At 37.6% G+C, this 25105-nt stretch overlaps 1 protein-coding gene and 1 pseudogene across 1 annotated transcript; both read right to left on the reverse strand.

Annotated features, from left to right (window-relative positions):
• Nucleotides 1-804: 804 nt before the first annotated feature.
• Nucleotides 805-10968, reverse strand: LOC129374494 (lactase/phlorizin hydrolase-like; annotated as a pseudogene).
• A 4128-nt stretch (nucleotides 10969-15096) lies between these two features.
• LOC129374492 (lactase/phlorizin hydrolase-like) lies at nucleotides 15097-25105 on the reverse strand. Its single transcript, XM_055052947.1, has 17 exons — nucleotides 24462-25105; nucleotides 24197-24267; nucleotides 23703-23780; nucleotides 23527-23617; nucleotides 22680-22764; nucleotides 21932-22604; nucleotides 21188-21836; nucleotides 19547-21100; nucleotides 19184-19449; nucleotides 18004-18294; nucleotides 17731-17929; nucleotides 17343-17545; nucleotides 17151-17257; nucleotides 16891-17022; nucleotides 16509-16732; nucleotides 16106-16366; nucleotides 15097-15799 (listed from the first exon to the last, which is right to left on the reverse strand). The coding sequence occupies exons 1-17, from the start codon at nucleotides 25078-25080 to the stop codon at nucleotides 15597-15599; spliced, it is 5706 nt and encodes a 1901-aa protein (XP_054908922.1). The 5' UTR covers nucleotides 25081-25105; the 3' UTR covers nucleotides 15097-15596.

Consider the following 25105-nt stretch of genomic DNA (forward strand, 5'->3'; position numbering starts at 1 on the left):
TCTGAAGAACCTAAAATGTGCTGCTGCTAGATGCTTATTAAAATGTTAACTGAGGGTTACTACAGTGTGGCCAATGGACGAGTTTCAGGTTTTCAATTTGAAAGATAGCCAATGGCAGTATTTGTTAATAGCTATTTAAGCAACTAAATATTTGTTAATAAGAAACAGCTTCAGTTTAGTTGATGCATGCCTTCCACCTTAAGTCAGAAACTTCTTGGGTTGTTTCTGTGCTGTTGCTCCAAACACTCTGTTATCCCTTTTACCTGTGTTTGGAAGATAACCAAAACACTTGTGTAGCAGGAGTGTTCATCTTTAAGACAATTACTTTCTAAATACTAAATACTATCTAGAGATATTCCAGGAACACAGATAAAGCATTAAGCCACAATCTGGGACCTAAAAGTGAAGAAAACCATCAAGGGAGTTGCTAATTCTTGAGGCTTTAGTTTACAGCAAGTGGCAGCCATCTAATCTAGTTGTATTTGCTGCCATCTGCTGGATTTACATCTTACAATCCTTCAATTTGAAATGATAGTTATCCAGGTAATTGAAATGGAACTTAGTCAGTGGTTTGTATTAAAAATGACAGATTGAAGCAGTGGGATTAGTTATTTTACAGTACTATTAGCTTATGAGTTGTTCACAAAGAAAGCAGGTATGAGGAGCAGGGGGAGACAAACTGATATGGAGCAATAAAAAAGAAACAAAACTGCATAAAGTCAGACATTATCCTAAAAGAAATTAAAGAGTAATATAATTGGAGGGGAACAGATTGTGTACAAAATCGAAACAGGAACAGCGTGGTTCTTTGCAATAAGTTTATTAAACAGAAGCTTTGTAGGACAAGTAGCAGAAATCAGATATTGGCTTTCATGTTGTGTTTCCAGTTTGTCTCACAAAGATAATCTTGATGTTACAATAAGTTAGTATGACAGTGACTTGATCAGTGTTTTTTTTATATGGTGATAAAAATTCCATAAGTCACAAATTATGCAAAACATTCTGCCAATATAATAGGCAGAAATAATCTAGAGTTTTACACACAATTGGTCTGGGCTTCACCAGTAATTTACTTCAGTTGGCTCAACATTTTTCACACATAAAAATAATCATCATAAAGAAGCACAAAAATACTTTAAATACCACAAATAGTGCACATGGGGAAAAATGGGTCCAGTCATCTTGACTTCCCAGTAAGCAATAAGTTATTTGCACCTTTATTTGTAAAGATAAATTATATTATTTTAAATATAGCACAACTATAACATTAAGTGTTGAAAAATTCAAAATTCTGTGTTTTTGCAAAATTCAGCCTTTTAAATTTAAAAATGGGAATCATACATATTTGATTTATCAGAATTTCCCTTGTTCCCTCAATTAACTCTACAATTTTCTTTTGGAACATCTTTTTTTTTTACAAGAAACGATCCAACAGACACATAAATTGTTCAAGCAGGTGCTACAATCAGCAAAGTAAATGTTGTGTTAAGTCCGGTTGCAGCATCTTCAGAAGAGATGCTCACATCCAGGAAGTTCACATTGTTGATTCCAGGAATTGCCTCTTTTATTCCTGCAGGGAACAATAATAGACACCTTTATTAATAATTATAAACGTAACACAATTTTGCATGATTAACATTGCATTCGGAAACTCTTAAGACAGATTATTTGATAAGCTAGCTTTTCAGCTAGCTTGTGATAGTAAAGTTGCATACTTCTACCGCTGGGTATAAATTGATCAGTAAAGTTGATCTCAATTCAAGGTAGATATGTCCAACTAAGTATTTTGACAAGAGAATTTTTGATCTGATCTGAAATCAGAACATCTCAATCAGTTTACTTTCCAAACACTGAATCTGTGTTTCAGTCTTTGGAAACCCTAACCCTAACCCCTACCTTTGGGTTTAGGGATCAGCAAGTGTCGGGTTAGAGTTCCAACACTCATGAGGTCCAGTTGTTGGGTCAGGAAACCCGTTGCAGCTGATGATGGAGGAGTAATAGGACACAGAGGCTTTGGGGGTTCGAGGCAGATCAGGGTCTGTGCGATTGACATAGAAAAGTCCAAATCTCTCTGTATATCCAACAGCCCATTCCAGGTTGTCCAGCAGAGACCAAGCAGTGTAGCCAACAATATTGACGTCGTCAAGCAAATAAGCTGTAAAAAAAATAACATTTATCAGAGCACACAAGTTGGTCGGACATATTAATTTCTGTACGTTTTCTAATATATAAAGTTGTTTTAATACCTTTCAGCACTTGGTTGATGTACTTTTCATAATAGTATTTCCTGTGAACGTCATTCAGATCAACTGGCCCATTTTCAGAGACACCGTTCTCAGTGATGATAATCGGAGGATTTCTGTAATTGTCCTTGATGAATTTCAACAATCTTCGAAGACCAAATGGTGTCATCCTCAGCCAGACAGAACCTGTTTCCAACCAGGTCCGATCACTAATAACCACCACACCCCTGTGACAAGTGAATAATTATATCATTTAGAGTTTAAATTAAAAACATGAATACTTTTTACAAGAATATTTAGGAGAAATATAAAAGTCGGTTTTAAATTGCTTTTTGAGAACATTAACCGCCTTACCTGTCTGCCTCAAAGTGCTGATGAGATCCATAGTCTACAGGGAATGCCAAGACACTGCAGTAATGGTTTAATCCAAAATAATCATATGTGCCATTAATTCGCTTAATTTCCTCAGGAGTAAACTCGGGCAGCCTAGAGAATAAAAATTCAAGAAGAAATTGTAGTACATGAAATGTCAGTGGAGGTAATAAGTTGCAAATGAAATTAAGAAGAACCTGCACAGACTGCAAAGAATTAAGTATAATAAAGGATCTTACCTGGATTTTGTCAAACCACCTGCAAGACTTTGTTCTAGAACAGATTTCTTCACCAGTGGGCTGTAGTCACCATTAAAAATTGGATGGACCCACCAGCCAAGATAAAACTGTGGACAGAGTTTGACACACAACAATCAGCAACTACAACACCACACAAGGTTTTGTGTTTTACAATCACAGGACAATATATACCTCAACCACATTTCGTGCAGCTTCATAGTCCTCTTGCTTGTAGGGGTTTCTGGGTTCTGCCCAGTCTGAGTTCACAGTGATGGAGATCAGTCCTCCCTGTGAGGCTCTGTATTTGTCATTGTAGACATGCCAGGCCTCTGCATGGGCTCTGATTATGTTGTGGCCCACAATGTATGGAAGAGTATCTGGTCTGTCATTTGAACCTGAAAAAAACATTTTAAAAAATGTGATGAAGATTTTTCTATGAAATTGTATTTCCAGTAAATGCTATTTTCTTCCTTAGGAGTTCTGCATTGAGAAAAATCCATAATTCTGACTTCTAACTCTCTGAAAATGAAGTGTAATTCCAGTTAAGAATACCATACATACCTGGGGCATGTGCACCTTGGACATGGCCTAATACAGTTATTACGAATGGCTCGTTCAAAGTGATCCAAAGTTTCACTTTGGGACCAAGATGCTGAAAGAGGAAATCTGCATATTCCTTGAATCTTTGAATGATGGTCTCATTTTCCCAACCTCCAATGTCCTGTAGAGCTTGTGGGAGATCCCAGTGGTACAAAGTGACCTGATCCAAAAGAAAAACTGTTGGTAAAAAAGGAAATACACTTTATCTTAATGATTATTTTTGAGAAATACTTACTTGAGGCTGAATGTTTGCGGCAATAAGGGAATCCAGAAGTTTCTGATAATAATCTAGACCAGCCTGATTGACATTTTTGGTAGTACCATCAGGCAGCACCCTTGGCCAGGATATGGAGAAGCGATAGTGAGACACCTTGACTTTCTTTAGCGCAGCAATGTCGTCTTCCATCTTATTGTAACTGTTACAAGCAATGTCCCCAGTGTCATGCTCAGGTATTTTTCCAGGAGTGTGTGTAAACTTGTCCCAGATGCTGAGACCTTTTCCATCGTCTCTCCAGGCCCCTTCAATCTGGAAAGAAGAAAATCAGAACAGAGAATATGTCTAATTTCTTGTTGCTGGATTTTTGAGAATGATTTTTCCAGAGACCTTGGGAACAATCAATGAAGAAATTTGGAAATCTAACTCATTTATATGTTTTAAATTTCAACCATTATTTTAGAGTAAAATGTTCTTAATACCATAAAGTATTAAAAAAAATAGTTATTTCCAATAACTGTTGCAATGACTGAGATAAAAAAAACAAAAAACACTGAGGGTTTCTAGGTATTGAAAATGAAGTTGCAAATGGATTCAGTTGCCACTTGAAACCAGGGATTTAGACATCAGCATGTACATTTTTATGAATCTCAGATCTTCAGTAATGGTCTAAAGTTGCACCCTTTGGACATTACACACATAGTGAATCAGTAAATAGTGCTGACCTCAGTTTTAGCTGATAAAATATGCTGTGTACCATTTTCAATGTAAAACTTGACATAATTTTGAATTTCTTTTCGGTAAATAATAATTCCAATTTAAAAGCAAGAAAGTTTGATGTTGTATCTGCTCTTAATATCCGTATTTATCGATAGTCCAAAGCAGGAATCCTGGAGTGTAATACTGGAATTGTGACAATCCTGTCAAATATTATAAATTGCTTATTCTCAAAAAAATGCTACAATGAGGAAACATCTTGCTGAAACCAGTTGCATACAAACTGCTGTTTTGGGGGACTTCACTGTATCTGAACTTAGATTGACTTGACAATAAGTGACAAAGATATTTGGATATTTGTCATGTAAGCATTTTTACCTGGTATGATGCGGTTGCACTACTCCAAATGAAACCCTCTTTGAATTTTCCATATATCATCTTTTCATCTTCTGGCATTGGGAAACCATTGTCCCTCATGACGTTGTAGTAGTAATGAGCCGAAAACTTGGGTGTTCTTGGTCGGTTTGGATTATTGAAGTCTACATGGTGCAGACCAAACCCAAAGAGGTAGCCAAAAATGTACTGGAAAGAATCCATGAGATATGTTGAATAGCCTTTCACCTTGACTCCATCGAGTTCATAGGCTGTTAAGAAAAAAATTAAAACAGTCAGAAATTAATTGTAAACGATCAAGACATTGGAATATACAACAAACATTGTTGATATTTATTACTGTACCTTTAAGAGCCTCATCAATATAAGTTTTGTAAAGGAAGACTCTGTCGATTTCATCAAACGCCCATTCCCTTGGAGTGGCAACTGAATTTTCAGTAATGTAAATATCTGGATCTCCATATTCTTCCTTGATCCAGTTGAGAAGCCTTCTCATGCCAAATGATACAGCTCTTGTGAATCCTATTGGTGTGGTGGGTTGATCAATTATTTCTTCTTCTACATAGTCCCAATCACTTAGATAAGATGCTGGAGAAAAAGCACCTGTAACATGGGTTACTAGCCTGGTGGTGTAGTGATTCACACAGAACATGTCAGCAGTTCCTTTGATAAAGTTCTTTTCCTCCTCTGTGAAAGAAGGGAGTCTTGACTGTTTAAGACGTTGGAGTTCACTTTTGACCAAAACTTGGGCTTTCATGGCCTCTGGATAGTCTCCATTCTTGAAGATTGGATGGGCAAACCAACCCACGTTGAACTGCATTGCACGGTCAGCAGCAACAAGATCACGAGGAACATTGATGTCTTTAGGTTCAACCCATTCAGCATTAAGGGCAATGGAAACCATACCTCCCTGAGAAGCACGATATTTATCATTATATGTATGGTAGGCTGTAGCGTGAGCTTTAATCAAGTTATGTCCAACTTGGTATGGTGCTGTTCCTGGCTCCCTAATTTTTGGAGGAATTCGTCCAGTTCCATATCCTAGCCATGCAAGTCCTTGAGGGTCATTCATGGTCATCCAGAATTTTACTCTGTCGCCAAAAGTGGCAAAGCAGAAGTCAGAATAATCATTGAAAATGTTAATCATCTCCACATTTTGCCAGCCACCAATGTCTTGTAGAGCTTGTGGGAGGTCCCAGTGATAAATTGTGACCAGTGGGGTGATTTTTCTGGCCAAGAGGCCGTTAATAAGTCTGTTGTAATAGTCAACACCCTTTTGGTTCAGGGATGCACGTCTACCATCGGGGAAGATTCTGGACCATGACAGTGAAAATCTGTATGATTTCACTTTCATAGCTTGCAGCATGTAAAGGTCTTCTTCAAGTTTATTGTAACTGTCACAGGCAATGTTTCCATTCACATCTTCAGGAATTTCACTACCTGGGTTATTACTGACTACATCCCATACACTGGGTCCTTTCCCATCCTGGTTATATCCTCCCTCAATCTGGTAAGCTGATGATGAGACGCCCCATAAGAAGTCTTGTGAGAATTTGCCATAGTGATACATTTGCCTGTCAAACTTTTTCTGTGGCGTAAATTTTTCCCAGACAGCTTTTGACGCTGATGGGACCTCTGAGGGTGGCAGTGGGGTGGAACGGCGAGATGGTGATATTTTCACACCTTCAAAATGATCTTGTTTACGTGAAACAAAACCATTTTGCTCGATGATCTGAGCAAAGAAATATGCTGATTGTCTTGGTGTTCTTGGTCTGTAGCCATCTACAAAATTAACCTGGTGAAGTCCAAATCTTTCACTGTACCCTTTATTTCCCTCAAATCCATCCATAAGTGATTGCACCGTGAATCGCTGCACGTCCACTTTATCGACTTCAATAGCTGCAAAAGAAGACAACATAAAAAAGTTATGATTTGTCTCTTTCTAGTAAAAATGTGCCAGATAAAACAGAAATTACAAGCACTAACCATTTAGGGCTGCACTGATGTAACCCCTCATGTACTCTATTCTGCTAACATCATTCAGGGTGTCTCCACTGTCATCTGTTGGCATGCCATTCCCAGTTATGTAAATGGGAACATTGTTATATGTTAGATATTCTGATTTGATGTAATTCAGAAGTAACCGTAGCCCTGTGGGCATGGAGTAGATCCAGTCTGATGCTGTAGCAGGCCATGAAGGATCCACTTTTGCCTGGAAGTCTCCAACTCCTGCAGGGCCAGGGATGCACCCACCTGCACTGCTGCTAACTAAACGGGAGGTATAATGATTTAAACCAAAAAAGTCAGACGTTCCCTTGATCCTTGCCTTCTCTTCATCAGTGAAAGTTGGAAGCACTGCTGGCACAGATGAGGGACACTCTTTTGCTTTGTTTGCAATCTGAGCTTTGAGAACTGCAGAATAATCCCCATCTATGAAGATTGGATGGGCAAACCAGCCTAGCATAAACTCCAGGTAGCGTGTTGCAGCTGCCTTATCTTCAGGTTTGGTAGCATCAGCAGCCTCTGCCCAGTCAGAGTTTAATGCAATGCCCACTTTCCCTCCCTGTGTCTTTCTGTAATTGTCATTGTAGACATGCCAGGCTTCAGCATGGGATTTCAGTATATTATGAGTAACCTGTAGAAATAAGAATTAAAAAGTGAAGGGTTATATTCTAAACAAACTTTAGACATGTTTAAAAGGTTTTGATGTGGGGATACCGCTATGTTTACCTGATAAGAAGCAGTCACATAGTCTTTTATTCCTGGAGCATGCACACCTGTGCCATATCCAGCATGGCTCACCACCCAGGGACTACTGAATGTGTTCCAGCTCTTGACCCTGTCTCCATATCTATTGAAGCAGAAGGTTGCATAGTCCTTGTAAGCTGCAATGATGGAAGGGTTGGTCCATCCACCTTTGTCTTGGAGAGCCTGAGGCAGATCCCAATGGTAGAGAGTGGCAACAGGCTGTATGCCAGATTCAATAAGAGCATTGATCAGATTGTCATAATAGAGAGCTCCTTCTTCATTCAGGCTGTCTTTGAGACCTGAGGGGAATATACGGGCCCAGGAAATGGAGAACTGGTAGGTGTTGACTCCAAGACCTCGCAGCAGGTAGACATCTATATCGACCTTTCTGTAGCTGTCAGCAGCTGTGTCAGCAGTATGATTATTAAAGGCTTGGTTTTCATGACCAAAACGATCCCAGATGGTCTCGCCTTTCCCCTCTGCTGCCCATGCACCTTCAACCTTGAAAGACTCTGAGGATGTTGCCCATTGAAAGCCGGCAGGGAATGCTTTAGTGGTGACATCTCCGTCTTCGGTGCTTTTGGCTGCAGACTCATGCACAATCTTCTGATAACTGTTACTCAATCTTGTCTTTCTTTTGAAATGTTCCCCACCACTTTAAAAAAATGATAAGATCAAGTATAAATTGTAATGAAAATCCGCTCAATTCGTCTATACTTGGTTTACATAATCAAGCTTTCTCACCTTACTCCAGTACCATGCATCTCCTGCTGGACCAACACATCCTTCATGTCGCATGCAATGATATTCAGATCATGACTGTGTAAGACTGTTTGAAAGACAATGACCATTTCATGAAAGTTTATGATGCATATAAAGTAAATCAAAAATAAATCTACACATCAATTTACTTTACTGTGATATTTGAGGATAAGTTTTTCTACTAATCATACACTTTTTAGTCCATTCAAGAAATCAGTTTCATTTATAGTGGGTGATCCTTTCCAGAACAAGTTCTCTAGCTTTATGATAATCATCTTTAGCCAAGTGCTAATCAGTGGAAAACTTGCATAATATATAAACTCTAATTTCATTAACTCCTCCCAAGTCTTAGTCAAATATTACATTTTGTATGTGAGAATTGGACACACAGCTGACCAAACAATATAGACATATTTTCAAAAACAATGTTCACTTTATGAATTAGGTGCAATTTTATTTGCACACACAAAAAAAAGAATGTTTAAAATGTTCAGAAGAACATTTTAACAGTTTTTATACTAATGGTGTCTAAGCTCAAGCAACATGTTTGTGTGTTTTATTTATGACTTGGAATTAAGGTGGAATTGATACAAAGCCCTGCTTATTATGGTAACGGTAATGATTTACAAACTAAAGAAAGCATTATACAATAGTTATATTTTCTATATGTGTATGTATATTAAATATACATATACATGTAACAACACTTACCATTCATCAAGTTTTGAAGAGGCTCTTGTTCATTGTATGAACAATCGTGAACTGTCAGCCTTTGTATCAGGATTGGCAGGTTTCCAATAGAAATCTACAGCATAACATAATATGTATGAGGATGTAATTTACTCGATATTTAAAACATTTTTAAAAATGTAGTTTACCTGGAGGTTCTTCAGCTCTTGTGCAAAATTTGCAGACGAAGTGCAGCTGTAATCCATGTCAACTGACAAGAAATCCAGCTGTAAGGAGCAGGAGCCAGTGGTAATTATCAACGAGGGAAGTGGGGAGATGATAGGTTGGCAGTCAGCTTAGCAGTTGCTCAGCAGTACAGCAGTTTAACTCAACATAAACACCCCAAATCAAACTGCTACAAAGCTAATAAATACTTTTTTTTTTTCCTTTGGTAACATTTTAATTGGAGAACAGACATCTGCTATGTGAAATTAGAAAATGAGCTGATTAAAGCAAAATAACTCATTATGTCTTTCATTATTATGTTTTTCTTTGCTGTTTTTTTTATATGTACCTTTGCTGAGCTTGTTGCTTAAGTATCAACAATGAATGGTAAACATGTAACTAGCTTAGCCAGAAAGGAAATGTTTTTAATGTCTTTCAAATTTTTAGTTAAGAGAAAAGCTGAAAGTACCTAACCAATATGAATATATTCTTTTCTTTTACTGTTCACATATTAGACTGGTACTGGAAACGCTTTCTGAAACACTCTCTAATATGCCACAGACATAATTACTCTCCTGTTTCTGTGGGATAATTATCTTACAAATATCTGACATTGGCTCTTCTGAGAGGTAAAAACATTTACTTTGTTTATGAAAGAGATATAGGAAATAGTGATATCTTATTTTGAAAAAGAAATCTTATTAAGCTAAAGTTTATGAAAATAGTTGCTGAGGTCAATTTTAAGAACTAACCTAGTGAACAAGAAATAATCACATCAATTATAAATGATATAGGAATATGGGTCTTTTTACTTTTGTAGTATTTCAAATTCAAGTTATTGTTTTTTCTAGTTTTTATTTTATGAGCATCTGAACATATTCTAAACATATGAGCATCTGAGTACATACAATAACATTTGAAAACACAACTTACAGTTGTTGAAACTTTAAGTTGGGAAAGTGCAGTTTCATCTTTTCCTTTCAGCCCAATTGACAGACGTCTCCCTGTAAAAATACAGAAGCATAGAGGAAATGCATGTAAAAAACTCAGTTTTGCACTAAGATGCAACAATTACTCTGATTTTTTTTCAATCAGTTCTTACTATGACCTTTATGTCAATATAATTGTATAATATATACCTTTTTGACATAAAATAACTCACCAATTCCAGGGAAGTTGTGATGGTAAAACTGGTAAATCTTCTTGTTCAGCTGGAGGATGTTTTGCAGATGGTGGTCACCTGCAGCCTGGCCCTCATGCAAAACCTCACTCAGGTCACTAAATGTCACCCATGACTGTGCCAGTGGCCCAAACTCCTTCAGAGCGAACTCGGCATACTGCTGAAACATCTCTAGCAGCCACTGACTTTCCCAGCCACCATACCTGGACCCGAAAGTCTCTGGAACATCTGACCCATGAAGGATGACGAGTGGCTGCAGCCCTTCCTCCAGCAGCTGCTTCAGGAGGGTCTGATAGCAGCTAACTACACCTGGTTGGGGTTCGCTTGCGAGGCCTGTTGGAAGGAGCTGGACCCAAGACAGCGGGACTTTGAAGTGTGTCACCCCTTTGCTCCAGAGGTACTCAAAATACAGTTTGGAGTTGGCTGGTATGGGATGACTGCAGTCAAAGGCAACTTGTTCCCCATTGCTGAAGGTTCTCAGCTCAGGTTGTGCCAGGGGGCCTGCAAGAAGCATAAAGTCATCCTGTCTTTTCACCCCCCTACCTTGACTTCCAAGGATGCACAGAAAGTGCAAACAGCCCAGCCACAATAGCTTCTCCATTGTGACCCAAAAAGGATGCAGTGAGGATTTTCTCTGATTGTACAGATTTATAAAGGAAAAATCTCCTCCTTTTTGGCATAATTATTTGTATGGCACCATCATAATTGTTATGCAATCCAAGATAATTTATTTAGTGTTTTATTGGACATGTGCTATCAGGAACACTAAACTCGTGTGATATAATCATGGTTGAAGGCCGTCTAAGGTGACCATAAGAAATTTTTAACATCAGCATTCAGAAGTGACTCAGGATATCCTTCAGGAAAAGGATTAGTATTAAATAGCCATTAGTGTGGAAGCAACAGTTCCACATAGATAATAAATGTTCACAATTACTAAATTTCATTTGTTTTGAATCAATTTTCAGATTTTTATAAATAAAAATAGAATTAAAATTTTATCTTCAATCCCAGCCCTTGAAAGTGACTAAACACAACCTTAGATGAGGAGCTATTCATATGTATTTATCTATTTGCTTTTTTCTAAAACTAGCCAAAGATAAAACATATATATATAGATATATATATCTATATATATATATATATATAGATATATATATCTATATATATATATATATATATATATGTGTGTGTATATGTGTGTGTCTGCTCTGTCTTGCGAAGACAGAGCAGACACACAGAAAGATGAACAGATGTTGGATTATTTTCTTTGGTCATGAAAAACAGTGGTTCATACAGATAACTGCACCAACTGTGGCTCCTTATAGCATCATTGTTAGTGTTTTCAGGAGGTTTTCCTTTTCCAATAATTTTTTGTTTCTCTAAAAAATTTAATTTCTGAATGTTTTTTCCTCTACATATCTGCAATTAGTACTGCAAGGTCACACGTAGGTCATACTGTTTTGTAACCATAACTGGGTGAAGACTTTGTTTTTTATGCTGGCTGTGTTCTAACTCTGTTGTAATAAAGACAGTTTTTTGAAAAGTTATATAATAGTTTTCATAACCATTTATTACAAACCCAAAGTTCATGGTAACAGAGATAACTTTGATGAAGCCCTTTGATTTATTTTCTCAGATTATAAAAGTCGGTGCCATTAATAATAACTTTAGTTAAATGTATTTAACATGTGTTTTGAAGTTTAACGCAGGATGGTATATTTTTGTTGCTAAAATTAAAGCCTTTTTTAAGTAATCATATATTTTCTTCAACCTTTCTACATTTTAAGATTTTCTGGAATTAGGCAAAATCTTTATTGCAAAAAATCTTGAACGTTTCATTCCCTGTTAATACCTCGTTAAAAATAATTTTAGTGAGTAAAACTCAGAAAATGCAACATCAAACCTGTTCAGAAAAAATAGTTTGTCTTACCTTTTGCTCCCTTTAATTCCCAATATTTGATTTATGATGTTGCATCTCTTGCATAGTAAATATAAGATGGTATGCTAAATACTATTTACTTTTTCTTAATACTTTTAATTCCATAAAACCAATCTGCAAACAATGCAAGATGCAGAGTTGCAGAGGGTTGATGTCTATCTCCAGTGGTCATTGGGTGAACAACCATGCATGCACACACACATTCTCATCTAAGAGCATATTAGAGAGATCAATTCACTTAGCAGAACTGTGGGTTCCCAGAAAGAACCCACAGATGCACAGGAAGAACCTGTGAACACAAAACAAGAAAGACCCCAGGATCTTTGAGCTGCAAGGCATAATAATAACAAAAAATGCACTACAATGCATTAGGTGGGTGCTATGTTGTAATATTGTATTGGTGTCAGATTTTATTATAAATTTTATTAGCTGTGTAGTGAAAGAATGTGGAAGGTAAAAGATAAAGGTTTTGATGACTTTATGTTAAGATGTAAACGTCATAAGGGAGATAATATAATATAGATAAATAATATATACTTTCTTTATCAAAAGGAAGGTCATAAATTACTAGATGAATTAAATTTGTGGGCAGAGAATAGCAATATTCATAATATCTGTGGCATCCACTTACTGATTGGAAGTCATGAAAGTGAAAACAAAACTTGAAAAAATAAAAATTAAAGTATTTTTTTATGCTGCAGGATGTATGTTTTAAACCAACATCTCATTATTTCAAATAAATCTCAACACCACTGCTGATCAGGACTATTTTGTCTGTTATTTATCATTGCATGACGTAAACATAGGTCCTGGAATTGGGGTCAATAAAAAGTAATCTAAGAATCTTTATTATAAATCCAACAACAGATACTATTACACTCCCCAGATCAAAGAGACCGCTTTCTTCCTGCAGATGCACCATATTGTAGATTTAATATTTCAGATGGAAGCACTTGGTGTTCAATTCCGTAACCACTGTGGCTCATGAACAGTATCCCTCCTGCCCCCCCAAAAAAGCTGCAGGGGAAGCCTGGTGGGTTGATCTGGAGCTCTTAACTCAGATTGTTGCCCCAGTGTGTTAATTTTTACTGTGAGATAAATAGACACATTGTGGAGAATTACGTGATGTTGTTTTAAGTGTACAGAAGAAATCTCCCCTACAAAAATGTGTTTTTAAAAAAAATTCCAGTTGTTGTTACAAAAAGAAAACCATTTCTAGCAGAGATGTTTTTATTATTTCTTCTCCTTTGGAGGTACATATTGTGTATTTAAAATTTCCTCACATATCGCAAACACCTTTTAGGCCAACATTTTCTTCTAGTTGCAGATCCCTCTGGATGCCTGTTTGTGATTCAATGTTAGTGGATTTTTGGCGAAACTTAACTCCAAATGATTCACCTTTTGACAGAATTATTTTGTTGGAAATATCTAAAAAAAAAAGTAAGAAAATACCTGACACACTATCGGCTGGTGTTCACAAGACACTCCAGGAGGTCATTCATTTGTTAACTCTTCCTTTGGTTCTTGAAGAGGGAGCCTGGACGTCTTTAGAGAAATATAAATACTTTTCAAAGTGCCAGGTTAAGAAAACTGGAATATGTGGTAAGTCAGCTGTTATTCAGTGGTTAAGATAAGTGATACCAGCGGGGTTAGGCTGGATAAGACTCCAGCCAATAACTGGCCAGCTTATCTCCTTGTGTTTTGCTCTGAGCAGTGCAGAGACAAAGTATAGACAAAGTGCATCAATGGTGAATACACCAACCATGTATGCTACAACATGCTATGCATCTGATTAGGGAAGAAATTAACCATGGACCAAACCTACTGTTTAATTTTGCTTTAAGATATATATGCCTTTACAACATGGGACTGACCCTTGACCCTTACCACCTGCACAGAAATGTCCGGAGAGGAATCAGCAAACTCATGTCTCCTGAATCAGGAATATATATATATATATATATATATATATATATATATATATATAATATATATATATATATATATATATATATATATATTTAACAACATTTCTGTCATGTTTTAAAAGTGTAATTAGAAAAGCAAGATGTTATTACTAGTTAGCTCTTATATGTTCTTCACAAAGAAATCGCCTCAGTGTGATGAGCAGGAGGAGATGAGCTGATATGGCGCAGTTAAGGAAACAAAACTGCACCAAGTCAGAAATTCTCTCCAATTAGATGATGGCGCTCAGGGGCGAGTCTAGGATTTGACCTTTAGGGGTGCTCGGCCCCCAGCAGGGCTAAGACCCATGAGAAGATATTTGTTTGTACGTTTTCTAAATCTAACTGCTTATTTACATACATTCACAAACAAAATTCAGAGACATTTAACAGCCAAATATGTAACGACTCCGTATTTTACAGGATGGGTGGCAATCCTATTCAGGGGTGCTGAGATTCACTTTTAGCTGCCAGGTGGTTTACAAATCACAATTTTCTTAAATGAGACGATACAAATATTACCACAGGAAAATTAATAACTTCAAGAAATTTACCACCGTATTTAAATTTTTTAGGAATATGTTCAAAAATATGGATTAATACAAAAATACTCCATCCAATTTTAAGAAATATTTGAAGATGGTTGACATTTTTATGTTGTGGAAATGGAGACTGTTGTCTTCAACTTCTGAAAGTGGCAAAGTAACTTGTAATCTAACTACGTTACTTTTTCAAAGAATAATCAGTCATCAGAAGTCCAATTACTTTCTCAAGATAACTATGCCAATACTGTTGGAGGGGAACCAAAAGGCACAAAATCAAAATATGTACAGTTTGATGAATCATAATATGTTTATTGAACAGAAGTTTCACAGGACAAGCAAGAGAAAGTAGACAATAATAGGTTTTCAAGGAAACTATAAGTTACTGGCAGACACAAGAAACATTTTACAATAGGTTGAACAAATCTAAAGTTTTACAAAATGGGTTTTCCCACTGGTGGACTTCAGTAAGCTTAATATGGAACAGAAATGTTTTAAAAGCATAAACAGCAGTGCAAATCAAAAATTACATCCATTCATCTCAGACATTGAATGACATATCCAAAAAACTCCCATCAAGCAATAATCTCCTCTCCACATCACTGATTATATGAATTAATTACATCTATTTTTCTTTTTTAAATACAGTACAATTACAACATACAGTGTTGGTGAACTCTGACTTCTTTGCTGAAGATTATTTATTGCAGAATGTTTTCCATCTTCAAATTTAAACCTGGACTTCACATGTTTATGTCTTCATTAAAGAAGTAAGTCAAACTGAAATCAGGATCTCTTGTGCATTTCTACATGCTCATTTTTTTTGCTTTTCTTGGAACGCTTCTTGAATAAAAAGAAGCCAATGATTAGACAAATTGCTGCAGTGAGTGCTATAATTAGAAGAGCAAATGTTGCATTAAGTCCGGTCTCGGCTTCTTCGGCAGAGATCCTCATACCCAAGAAGTTCAATTTGATTGGCTCTTTTGTTGCTGTGGAAAAAAATAAACACATATATTAGTAATCAATAACAGGCTGTTAACTGTAAAATTAACTTTATACTTTTAACAATTCATTCTGAAACGCTTAACATAGATTTTTGCATAAGCTAGCTTTCTAACTAAACCAGCTTATATTAGATCAGTTTCTCACTTGTGTTGTTGGGTTTATTTTGATCAATTATGTCAAATGTATCAAGGTCGGATATGTTTCAATTTGTAGTTTTATTTTTGGGAATCTTTGATCTGATCTGAAATCAGAGAAACTAAGTTTACTTTTAAAGAGGTGAATCTTTTTACCTTCAGGCTTAGGAGTGGAAGTTGGGATGGAGGTAGAGTTCCAACACTCGTGAGGTCCAGTTGTTGGGTCAGGAAACCCATTACAGCTGATAATGGAGGAGTAAAAGGACACAGAGGCTTTGGGGGTTCGAGGCAGATCAGGGTCTGAGCGATTGACATAGAAAAGTCCAAATCTCTCTGTATATCCAACAGCCCATTCCAGGTTGTCCAGCAGAGACCAAGCAGTGTAGCCAACAATATTGACGTTGTCAAGCAAATAAGCTGCAGAAAAAAGAAAATATAATTAAGCACACAAGCTGGTAAAAGGAATTAATTGAATTGAAGACAGCTATAACAGATTTTAATGTAAACAGGATTTGTTCTCATTTTAGATACTCTATATCCAATGAAGTTGTTTAAATACCTTTCAGCACTTGGTTGATGTACTGTTCATAATAGTATTTCCTGTGAACGTCATTCAGATCAACTGGCCCATTTTCAGAGACACCGTTCTCAGTGATGACAATCGGAGGATTTCTGTAATTGTCCTTGATGAATTTCAACAATCTTCTGAGACCAAATGGTGTCATCCTCAGCCAGACAGAACCTGTTTCCAACCAGGTCCGATCACTAATAACCACCACACCCCTGTGACAAGTGAATAATTACATAATTAGGAGTTCAGGTTAAAAACATGGGCACTTTCCACAAGAATATTGAGGAAAAATGTGATAAGAATATATAAATTAATGATTTCCAAATTAAGTGTATTTTAAATTGCTTTGTGACAACATTAACCACCTTACCTGTCTGCCTCAAAGTGTTGAGTAGTTCCAAAGTCTACAGGGAATGCCAAGACACTGCAGTAATGGTTTAATCCAAAATAATCATATGTGCCATTAATTCGCTTAATTTCTTCAGGAGTAAACTCGGGCAGCCTAGAGAATAAAAATTCAAGAAGAAATTGTAGTACATGAAATGTCAGTGGAGGTAATAAGTTGCAAATAAAATTAAGAAGAACCTGCACAGACTGCAAAGAATTTTTAAGTAGAATAAAGGATCTTACCTGGATTTTGTCAAACCACCTGCAAGACTTTGTTCTAGAACAGATTTCTTCACCAGTGGGCTGTAGTCACCATTAAAAATGGGATGGACCCACCAGCCAAGATAAAACTGTGGACAGAGTTTGACACACAACAATCAGCAACTACAACACCACACAAGGTTTGGTGTTTTACAATCACAGGACAATATATACCTCAACCACATTTCGTGCAGCTTCATAGTCCTCTTGCTTGTAGGGGTTTCTAGGTTCTGCCCAGTCTGAGTTTACAGTGATGGAGACCTGTCCTCCCTGTGAGGCTCTGTATTTGTCATTGTAGACATGCCAGGCCTCTGCATGGGCTCTGATTATGTTGTGGCCCACAATGTATGGAAGAGTGTCTGGTCTGTCATTGAAACCTGGAAAATATAACATAAAATATGGTGATGCAGAGTTTCTCATGTAGGTATACCATAATTAAATGTACGTTTGTAAATGCAGCCTATTTTCTTCCTTGGGAGTTCTGCATTGATTATAGTCCATAATTCTGACTTCTAACTTTCTGAAAATGAAGTGTAATTCCAGTTAAGAATACCATACATACCTGGGGCATGTGCACCTTGGACATGGCCTAATACAGTTATAATGAAAGGCTCGTTGAAAGTGATCCAAAGTTTCACTTTGGGACCAAGATGCTGAAACATAACATCCGCATATTCCTTGAATCTTTGAATGATGGTCTCATTTTCCCAACCTCCAACGTCCTGTAGAGCTTGTGGGAGATCCCAGTGGTACAAAGTGACCTGGTCCAAAAGAAAAACTGTTGGTAAAAGAAGTAAAACATTTTTCTGAATGATTATTTTTGAGAAGTACTTACTTGAGGCTGAATGTTTGCGGCAAGAAGGGAATCCAGAAGTTTCTTGTAGTAATCTAGACCAGCCTGATTGATGTGCTTGGTAGTTCCGTCTGGTAGGATTCGTGGCCAGGATATGGAGAAGCGATAGTGAGACACCTTCACTGTCTTCAGTGCAGCAATGTCGTCTTCCATCTTATTGTAACTGTTACAAGCAATGTCCCCTGTATCGTGCTCAGATATTTTTCCAGGAGTGTGTGTAAACTTGTCCCAGATGCTGAGACCTTTTCCGCCTTGTCTCCAGGCCCCTTCAATCTGGAAAGAGGAAAATCAGGTAAGAGGGTTTGTGTAATTTCTTGTTGTTGGACTTTTGGAGGAACTTTTTTTTTCCATAGAAGGAGTTAAAAAACAAGGACTTACACTGAAAAACATAAGTCAATCTATTTTATTTAAAGTTTTTTTTCAAAGTATCAACCATTATTTTAGTTATTTTTGTCAACAAAAATCAACAGAAATGAAAAAAAAGAAAACTATTGTTGATTATAGCTGTTTAAATCTGACATTTTTTCAGTTGAAGTAACAACTGAAAAAATTGTTAGTTAAACTAATAATTTAACTAAGAATTCAGTTGTTAGTTGAATAGGAAAGAAAGTATTTTGAGAATTGTTAATGTTGCTAATTGAAACTAGAGATTTAGACATCAGCACGTACCAGGACACCTGAATGATTTAAAAGGAATTTGCTCTATTTTGTAAGTTTGAGATTTGACTGCATTGTCCAGCATTTAGGAAGATAAACTGTTTTAAGTCTGATCTCATGTTGAGCTCATAAATGATGCTCTTAATCACTTTAAAACTCTAAAGACCAGCATTTTTGCATTTGGTTTGGAAAAGTAGTACAGCCTTTAGAACAAAAGGATGTTCTCACCATCATATTACATAATAGCTCAAAATTAAAAACGTAGAATTAAATGTCATCAATTCTATATATATATATATTTTTTTATTTTTCATTTCACAATAAACTAACTATTCTGTAACAAATTTCATTAAAAAAGACTAAAATGTTAGCCATGACCAAACATAGTGCTGGAACCGGCTGAGTCAAAGTTGGTTTGTGGATTTAACTTGACATTAACTTAGATTGATCTGAAAAGAAATTATCAAACGATTTGGATTTTATCTCTCATGAAATCTTTTTTTACCTGGTATGATGCAGTTGCACTACTCCAAATAAAACCCTCTTTGAATTTTCCATATATCATCTTTTCATCTTCTGTCAATGGGAAACCATTGTTCTTGATGATATTGGAATAGAAATGAGCTGAAAATTTAGGTGTTCTGGGTCGATGCATATTACTGAAGTCTACATGGTGCAGACCAAAGCCAAAGAGGTAGCCATAAAGGAACTGGAAGGAATCCATGAGATATGTTGCATAGCCTTTCACCTTGACTCCATCTAGCTCATAGGCTGTTAAGATAGACATGAGAAAATAAACAGAAATTAGTTGCGAATGATATTGAAATGTACAACATATGTTTGTTAATGTTTGCCTATACTACTGTACCTTTAAGAGCCTCATCAATATAGGTTTTGTGAAGGAAGACTCTGTCGATTTCATCAAACGCCCATTCCCTGGGAGTGGCAACTGAATTTTCAGTAATGTAAATATCTGGATCTCCATATTCTTCCTTGATCCAGTTGAGAATCCTTCTCATGCCAAATGATACAGCTCTTGTGAATCCAATTGGTGTCGTGGGTTGATCAAGTACCTCTTCTTCTTCATAGTCCCAGTCATTTCGATAGGAATGTGGAGACAGCAGACCTGTGATATGGGTTACTAGCCTGGTGGTGTAGTGATTCACACAGAACATGTCAGCAGTTCCTTTAATCAAGTTCTTTTCCTCCTCTGTGAAAGAAGGGAGTCTTGACTGTTCAAGACCTTGGAGTTCACTTTTAACTAAAACTTGGGCTTTCATGGCCTCTGGATAGTCTCCATTCTTGAAGATTGGATGGGCAAACCAACCCACGTTGAACTGCATTGCACGGTCAGCAGCAACAAGATCACGAGGGACATTGATGTCTTTAGGTTCAACCCATTCAGCATTAAGGGCAATGGAAACCATACCTCCCTGAGAAGCACGATATTTATCATTATATGTATGGTAGGCTGTAGCGTGAGCTTTAATCAAGTTATGTGCAACTTGGTATGGTGCTGTTCCTGGCTCCTTAATTTTTGGAGGGATTTGTCCGGTTCCATATCCTAACCATGCAAGTCCTTGAGGGTCATTCATGGTCATCCAGAATTTTACTCTGTCGCCAAAAGTGGCAAAGCAGAAGTCAGAATAATCATTAAAAATGTTAATCATCTCCACGTTTTGCCAGCCACCAATGTCTTGTAGAGCTTGTGGGAGGTCCCAGTGATAAATTGTGACCAGTGGGGTGATTTTTCTGGCCAAGAGGCCGTTAATAAGACTGTTGTAATAATCAACACCCTTTTGGTTCAGGGATGCACGTCTACCATCGGGGAAGATTCTGGACCATGACAGTGAAAATCTGTATGATTTCACTTTCATAGCTTGCAGCATGTAAAGGTCTTCTTCAAGTTTATTGTAACTGTCGCAGGCAACATTTCCATTCACATCTTCAGGAATACCACTACCTGGGTTATTACTGACTACATCCCATACACTGGGTCCTTTCCCATCCTGGTTATATCCTCCCTCAATCTGGTAAGCTGATGATGAGACGCCCCATAAGAAGTCTTGTGAGAATTTGCCATAGTGATACATTTGCCTGTCAAACTTTTTCTGTGGCGTAAATTTTTCCCAGACAGCCTTTGATGCTGATGGGACCTCTGAGGGTGGCAGTGGGGTGGAACGGCGAGATGGTGATATTTTCACACCTTCAAAATGATCTTGTTTACGTGAAACAAAACCATTTTGCTCGATGATCTGAGCAAAGAAATATGCTGATTGTCGTGGTGTTCTTGGTCTGTAGCCATCTACAAAATTAACCTGGTGAAGTCCAAATCTTTCACTGTACCCTTTATTTCCCTCAAATCCATCCATAAGTGATTGCACCGTGAATCGCTGCACGTCCACTTTATCGACTTCAATAGCTGCAAAAGAAGACAACATAAAAAAGTTATGATTTGTCTCTTTCTAGTAAAAATGTGCCAGATAAAACAGAAATTACAAGCACTAACCATTTAGGGCTGCACTGATGTAACCCCTCATGTACTCTATTCTGCTAACATCATTCAGGGTGTCTCCACTGTCATCTGTTGGCATGCCATTCCCAGTTATGTAAATGGGCACATTGTTAACAGCTAGATATGTTGTTTTAATGTGGGTCAGAAGTGACCGTAGCCCTGTGGGCATGGAGTAGATCCAGTCTGATGCTGTAGCAGGCCATGAAGGATCCACTTTTGCCTGGAAGTCTCCAACTCCTGCAGGGCCAGGGATGCACCCACCTGCACTGCTGCTAACTAAACGGGAGGTATAATGATTTAAACCAAAAAAGTCAGACGTTCCCTTGATCCTTGCCTTCTCTTCATCAGTGAAAGTTGGAAGCACTGCTGGCACAGATGAGGGACACTCTTTTGCTTTGTTTGCAATCTGAGCTTTGAGAACTGCAGAATAATCCCCATCTATGAAGATTGGATGGGCAAACCAGCCTAGCATAAACTCCAGGTAGCGTGTTGCAGCTTCCTTATCTTCAGGGTTGTTAGCATCAGCAGGTTCTGCCCAGTCAGAGTTTAATGCAATGCCCACTTTCCCTCCCTGTGTCTTTCTGTAATTGTCATTGTAGACATGCCAGGCTTCAGCATGGGATTTCAGTATATTATGAGTAACCTGTAGAAATAAGAATTAACAAGTGAAGGGTTATAGCCTAAACAAAATTTAGACAAGTTTAAAAGGTTTTGATGTGGGGATACCGCTATGTTTACCTGATAAGAAGCAGTCACATAGTCTTTTATTCCTGGAGCATGCACACCTGTGCCATATCCAGCATGGCTCACCACCCACGGACTACTGAATGTGTTCCAGCTCTTGACCCTGTTTCCATATCTATTGAAGCAGAAGGTTGCATAGTCCTTGTAAGCTGCAATAATGGAAGGGTTGGTCCATCCACCATTGTCTTGGAGAGCCTGAGGCAGATCCCAATGGTAGAGAGTGGCAACAGGCTGTATGCCAGATTCAATAAGAGCATTGATCAGATTGTCATAGTAGAGAGCTCCTTCTTCATTCAGGCTGTCTTTGAGACCTGAGGGGAATATACGGGCCCAGGAAATGGAGAACTGGTAGGTGTTGACTCCAAGACCTCGCAGCAGGTAGACATCTATATCGACCTTTCTGTAGCTGTCAGCAGCTGTGTCAGCAGTATGATTATTAAAGGCTTGGTTTTCATGACCAAAACGATCCCAGATGGTCTCGCCTTTCCCCTCTGCTGCCCATGCACCTTCAACCTTGAAAGACTCTGAGGATGTTGCCCATTGGAAGCCGGCAGGGAATGCTTTAGTGGTGACATCTCCGTCTTCGGTGCTTTTGGCTGCAGACTCATGCACAATCTTCTGATCACTGCTACCCAGCCCTTGCTTTCTGCTTAGATGTGCTCCACCACTTAAAAAAAGACATCAAATATAAATTAGAATGAAAAACGCTCGATGTATGTGTTACTTCTTAACGCAATCTTACCTGTCTACAGTGTCCTGCATCTCCAACAGGATCAAAACATTCTTCATGTCACATCCAATGATATTTAGATCATCACTGCGCAAGACTGTTTGAGAATGACCATTTGTACAGTTTTAGATTCATATAAAATAAAATCCAGAAAAATATGTCCTTAGTTTTTATGTTTGTGTATGTTTTTCTTCTAAACATGCACTTTTCACTTTATTGAAGAAATATATTTTATTTACAGCTTGCGAACCTTTACAATACATACAAGACCTCAAGACTTAGTAACTTGAAGCTCCGTGCCATTGTGCAGTAATATAAATTAGTTTAATGTGCAAAATTATCAAAAAGCCAACAGTGAGTAATATCGAAAACAAGAATGAGTCTTTCGCTTCTCTTTAACATTTGATGGTTGTAGAAAGATCCATAAATTATCTTGGAGGCAATGATGGATTGATGTATGGATGGTAATGATTTACAAGCTATTGACAATATTTACGCTATATCGGCTGAACTTTGGTCAAGTTTTGGCATTCATACTGCCCACTCTCTTTGACGAGGTTGAGGGCTGGAATCAAACCCACAACTTTGCGTGTTTCACAAAATCAGCTGTTCCCTGTAAGCCGCATCCACCCATATGCCATAGTACTGTTTTTTTACGAACAAAATTTATGAAGAAAAAAGTATTGTTTTTTTAACTACAATAATCTAAGTGTAATGAAGCCATAATTTCTTAGTGTCAGAGAATCAACTAGCAGATATGTCTGACTTATATGTGAAAATAACTTAATATTTACTGCTGTATGTGTACATCTAGTATATAGATTGAAAAATATTACTTGGTAGCTGTAACAACACTTACCATTCAACACGTCTCGAAGAAGCTCTTCATTGTGTGAACAATCATGAACTGTCAGTCTGTGTATCAGGACAGGCAGATTTCCAGTGGAAATCTACAGCATAACACAATATGTATGAGGATTTAGTTCATTTTCTTCATGTGAAACATTAGAAAAAAAACTATATGAAATGGCTTACCTGTAGGTTCTTCAGCTCCTGTGCAAAGTTTGTCGATGAAGCGCAACTGTAATCCATGTCAACTGACAAGAAGTCAACCTGTAAGGAAAAGGAGATGAATACAGTGATAATAATTAGCCAACTCAGTAGATGCCCAGTGGTACAGTAGTTTAACTCAACAGAAATATCCAAAATAAAGGTGCTGCAAAGCTAAATATGTTTAATTTTTTTAGCGTTTTTATTGTGATATAGTTGGCTGGTATTTAAATTGGAATAGAAGAAATTTTAAAGTGAAAAAATTATATATAATTTTCATTTGATTTTTCTTTGCAGTGTTTGTAACTTTTGAAATGTTATGCTGAGCATTTTGCTTTAATATTGACAAATACTGACAAGCTTGTAAATAGATTAACCAGAGGAAAAGTGAAAGATTTTATTTGTATGTTGTATTTTAATTTATTTCAAGAGGATCTGAACATATGCATCTGAATACATACAATAAACTTGAAACTTACAGATGTTGAACCTTTAAGTTGGGAAAGTGCAGTTTCATCTTTTCCTTTCAGCCCAATTGACAGACGTCTCCCTGTAAAAATGTAGAAGCAAAAATACATTTAAAAAACTTTGACTTCAGTCAGTTTTGCACTAAGATGCTTGGATAACAATTTTTTCCATCATTCCTTGCTACGAACCAGTGCGTCAATTTTATTGACATTTAGTCAATAACATTTACGCTAGACAGTTGTGTTGTGTATTCCTTTTTCACATAAAATAACTCACCAATTCCAGGGAAGTTGTGATGGTAAAACTGGTAAATCTTCTTGTTCAGCTGGAGGATGTTTTGCAGATGGTGGTCACCTGCAGCCTGGCCCTCATGCAAAACCTCATCCAGGTCACTAAATGTCACCCATGACTGTGCCAGTGGCCCAAACTCCTTCAGAGTGAACTCGGCATACTGTTGAAACATCTCTAGTAGCCACTGACTTTCCCAGCCACCATACCTGGACCTGAAAGACTCTGGAACATCTGACCCATGAAGGATGACGAGTGGCTGCAGCCCTTCCTCCAGCAGCTGCTTCAGGAGGGTCTGATAGCAGCTAACTACACCTGGTTGGGGTTCGCTTGCGAGGCCTGTTGGAAGGAGCTGGACCCAAGACAGAGGGACTTTGAAGTGTGTCACCCCTTTGCTCCGGAGGTACTCAAAATACAGTTTGGAGTTGGCTGGTATGGGATGACTGCAGTCAAAAGCAACTTGTTCCCCATTGCTGAAGGTTCTCAGTTCAGGTTGTGCCAGGGGGCCTGCAAGAAGCATAAAGTCATCCTGTCTTTTCACCCCCCTACCTTGACTTCCAAGGATGCACAGAAAGTGCAAACAACCCAGCCACAATAGCTTCTCCATTGTAGCCCGACAAAGATGCACTGAG

This window comes from Poeciliopsis prolifica, unplaced genomic scaffold, assembly GCF_027474105.1.
Source record: "Poeciliopsis prolifica strain line A6 unplaced genomic scaffold, Auburn_PproV2 SCAFFOLD036, whole genome shotgun sequence".
NCBI classification, from domain to species: domain Eukaryota; kingdom Metazoa; phylum Chordata; class Actinopteri; order Cyprinodontiformes; family Poeciliidae; genus Poeciliopsis; species Poeciliopsis prolifica.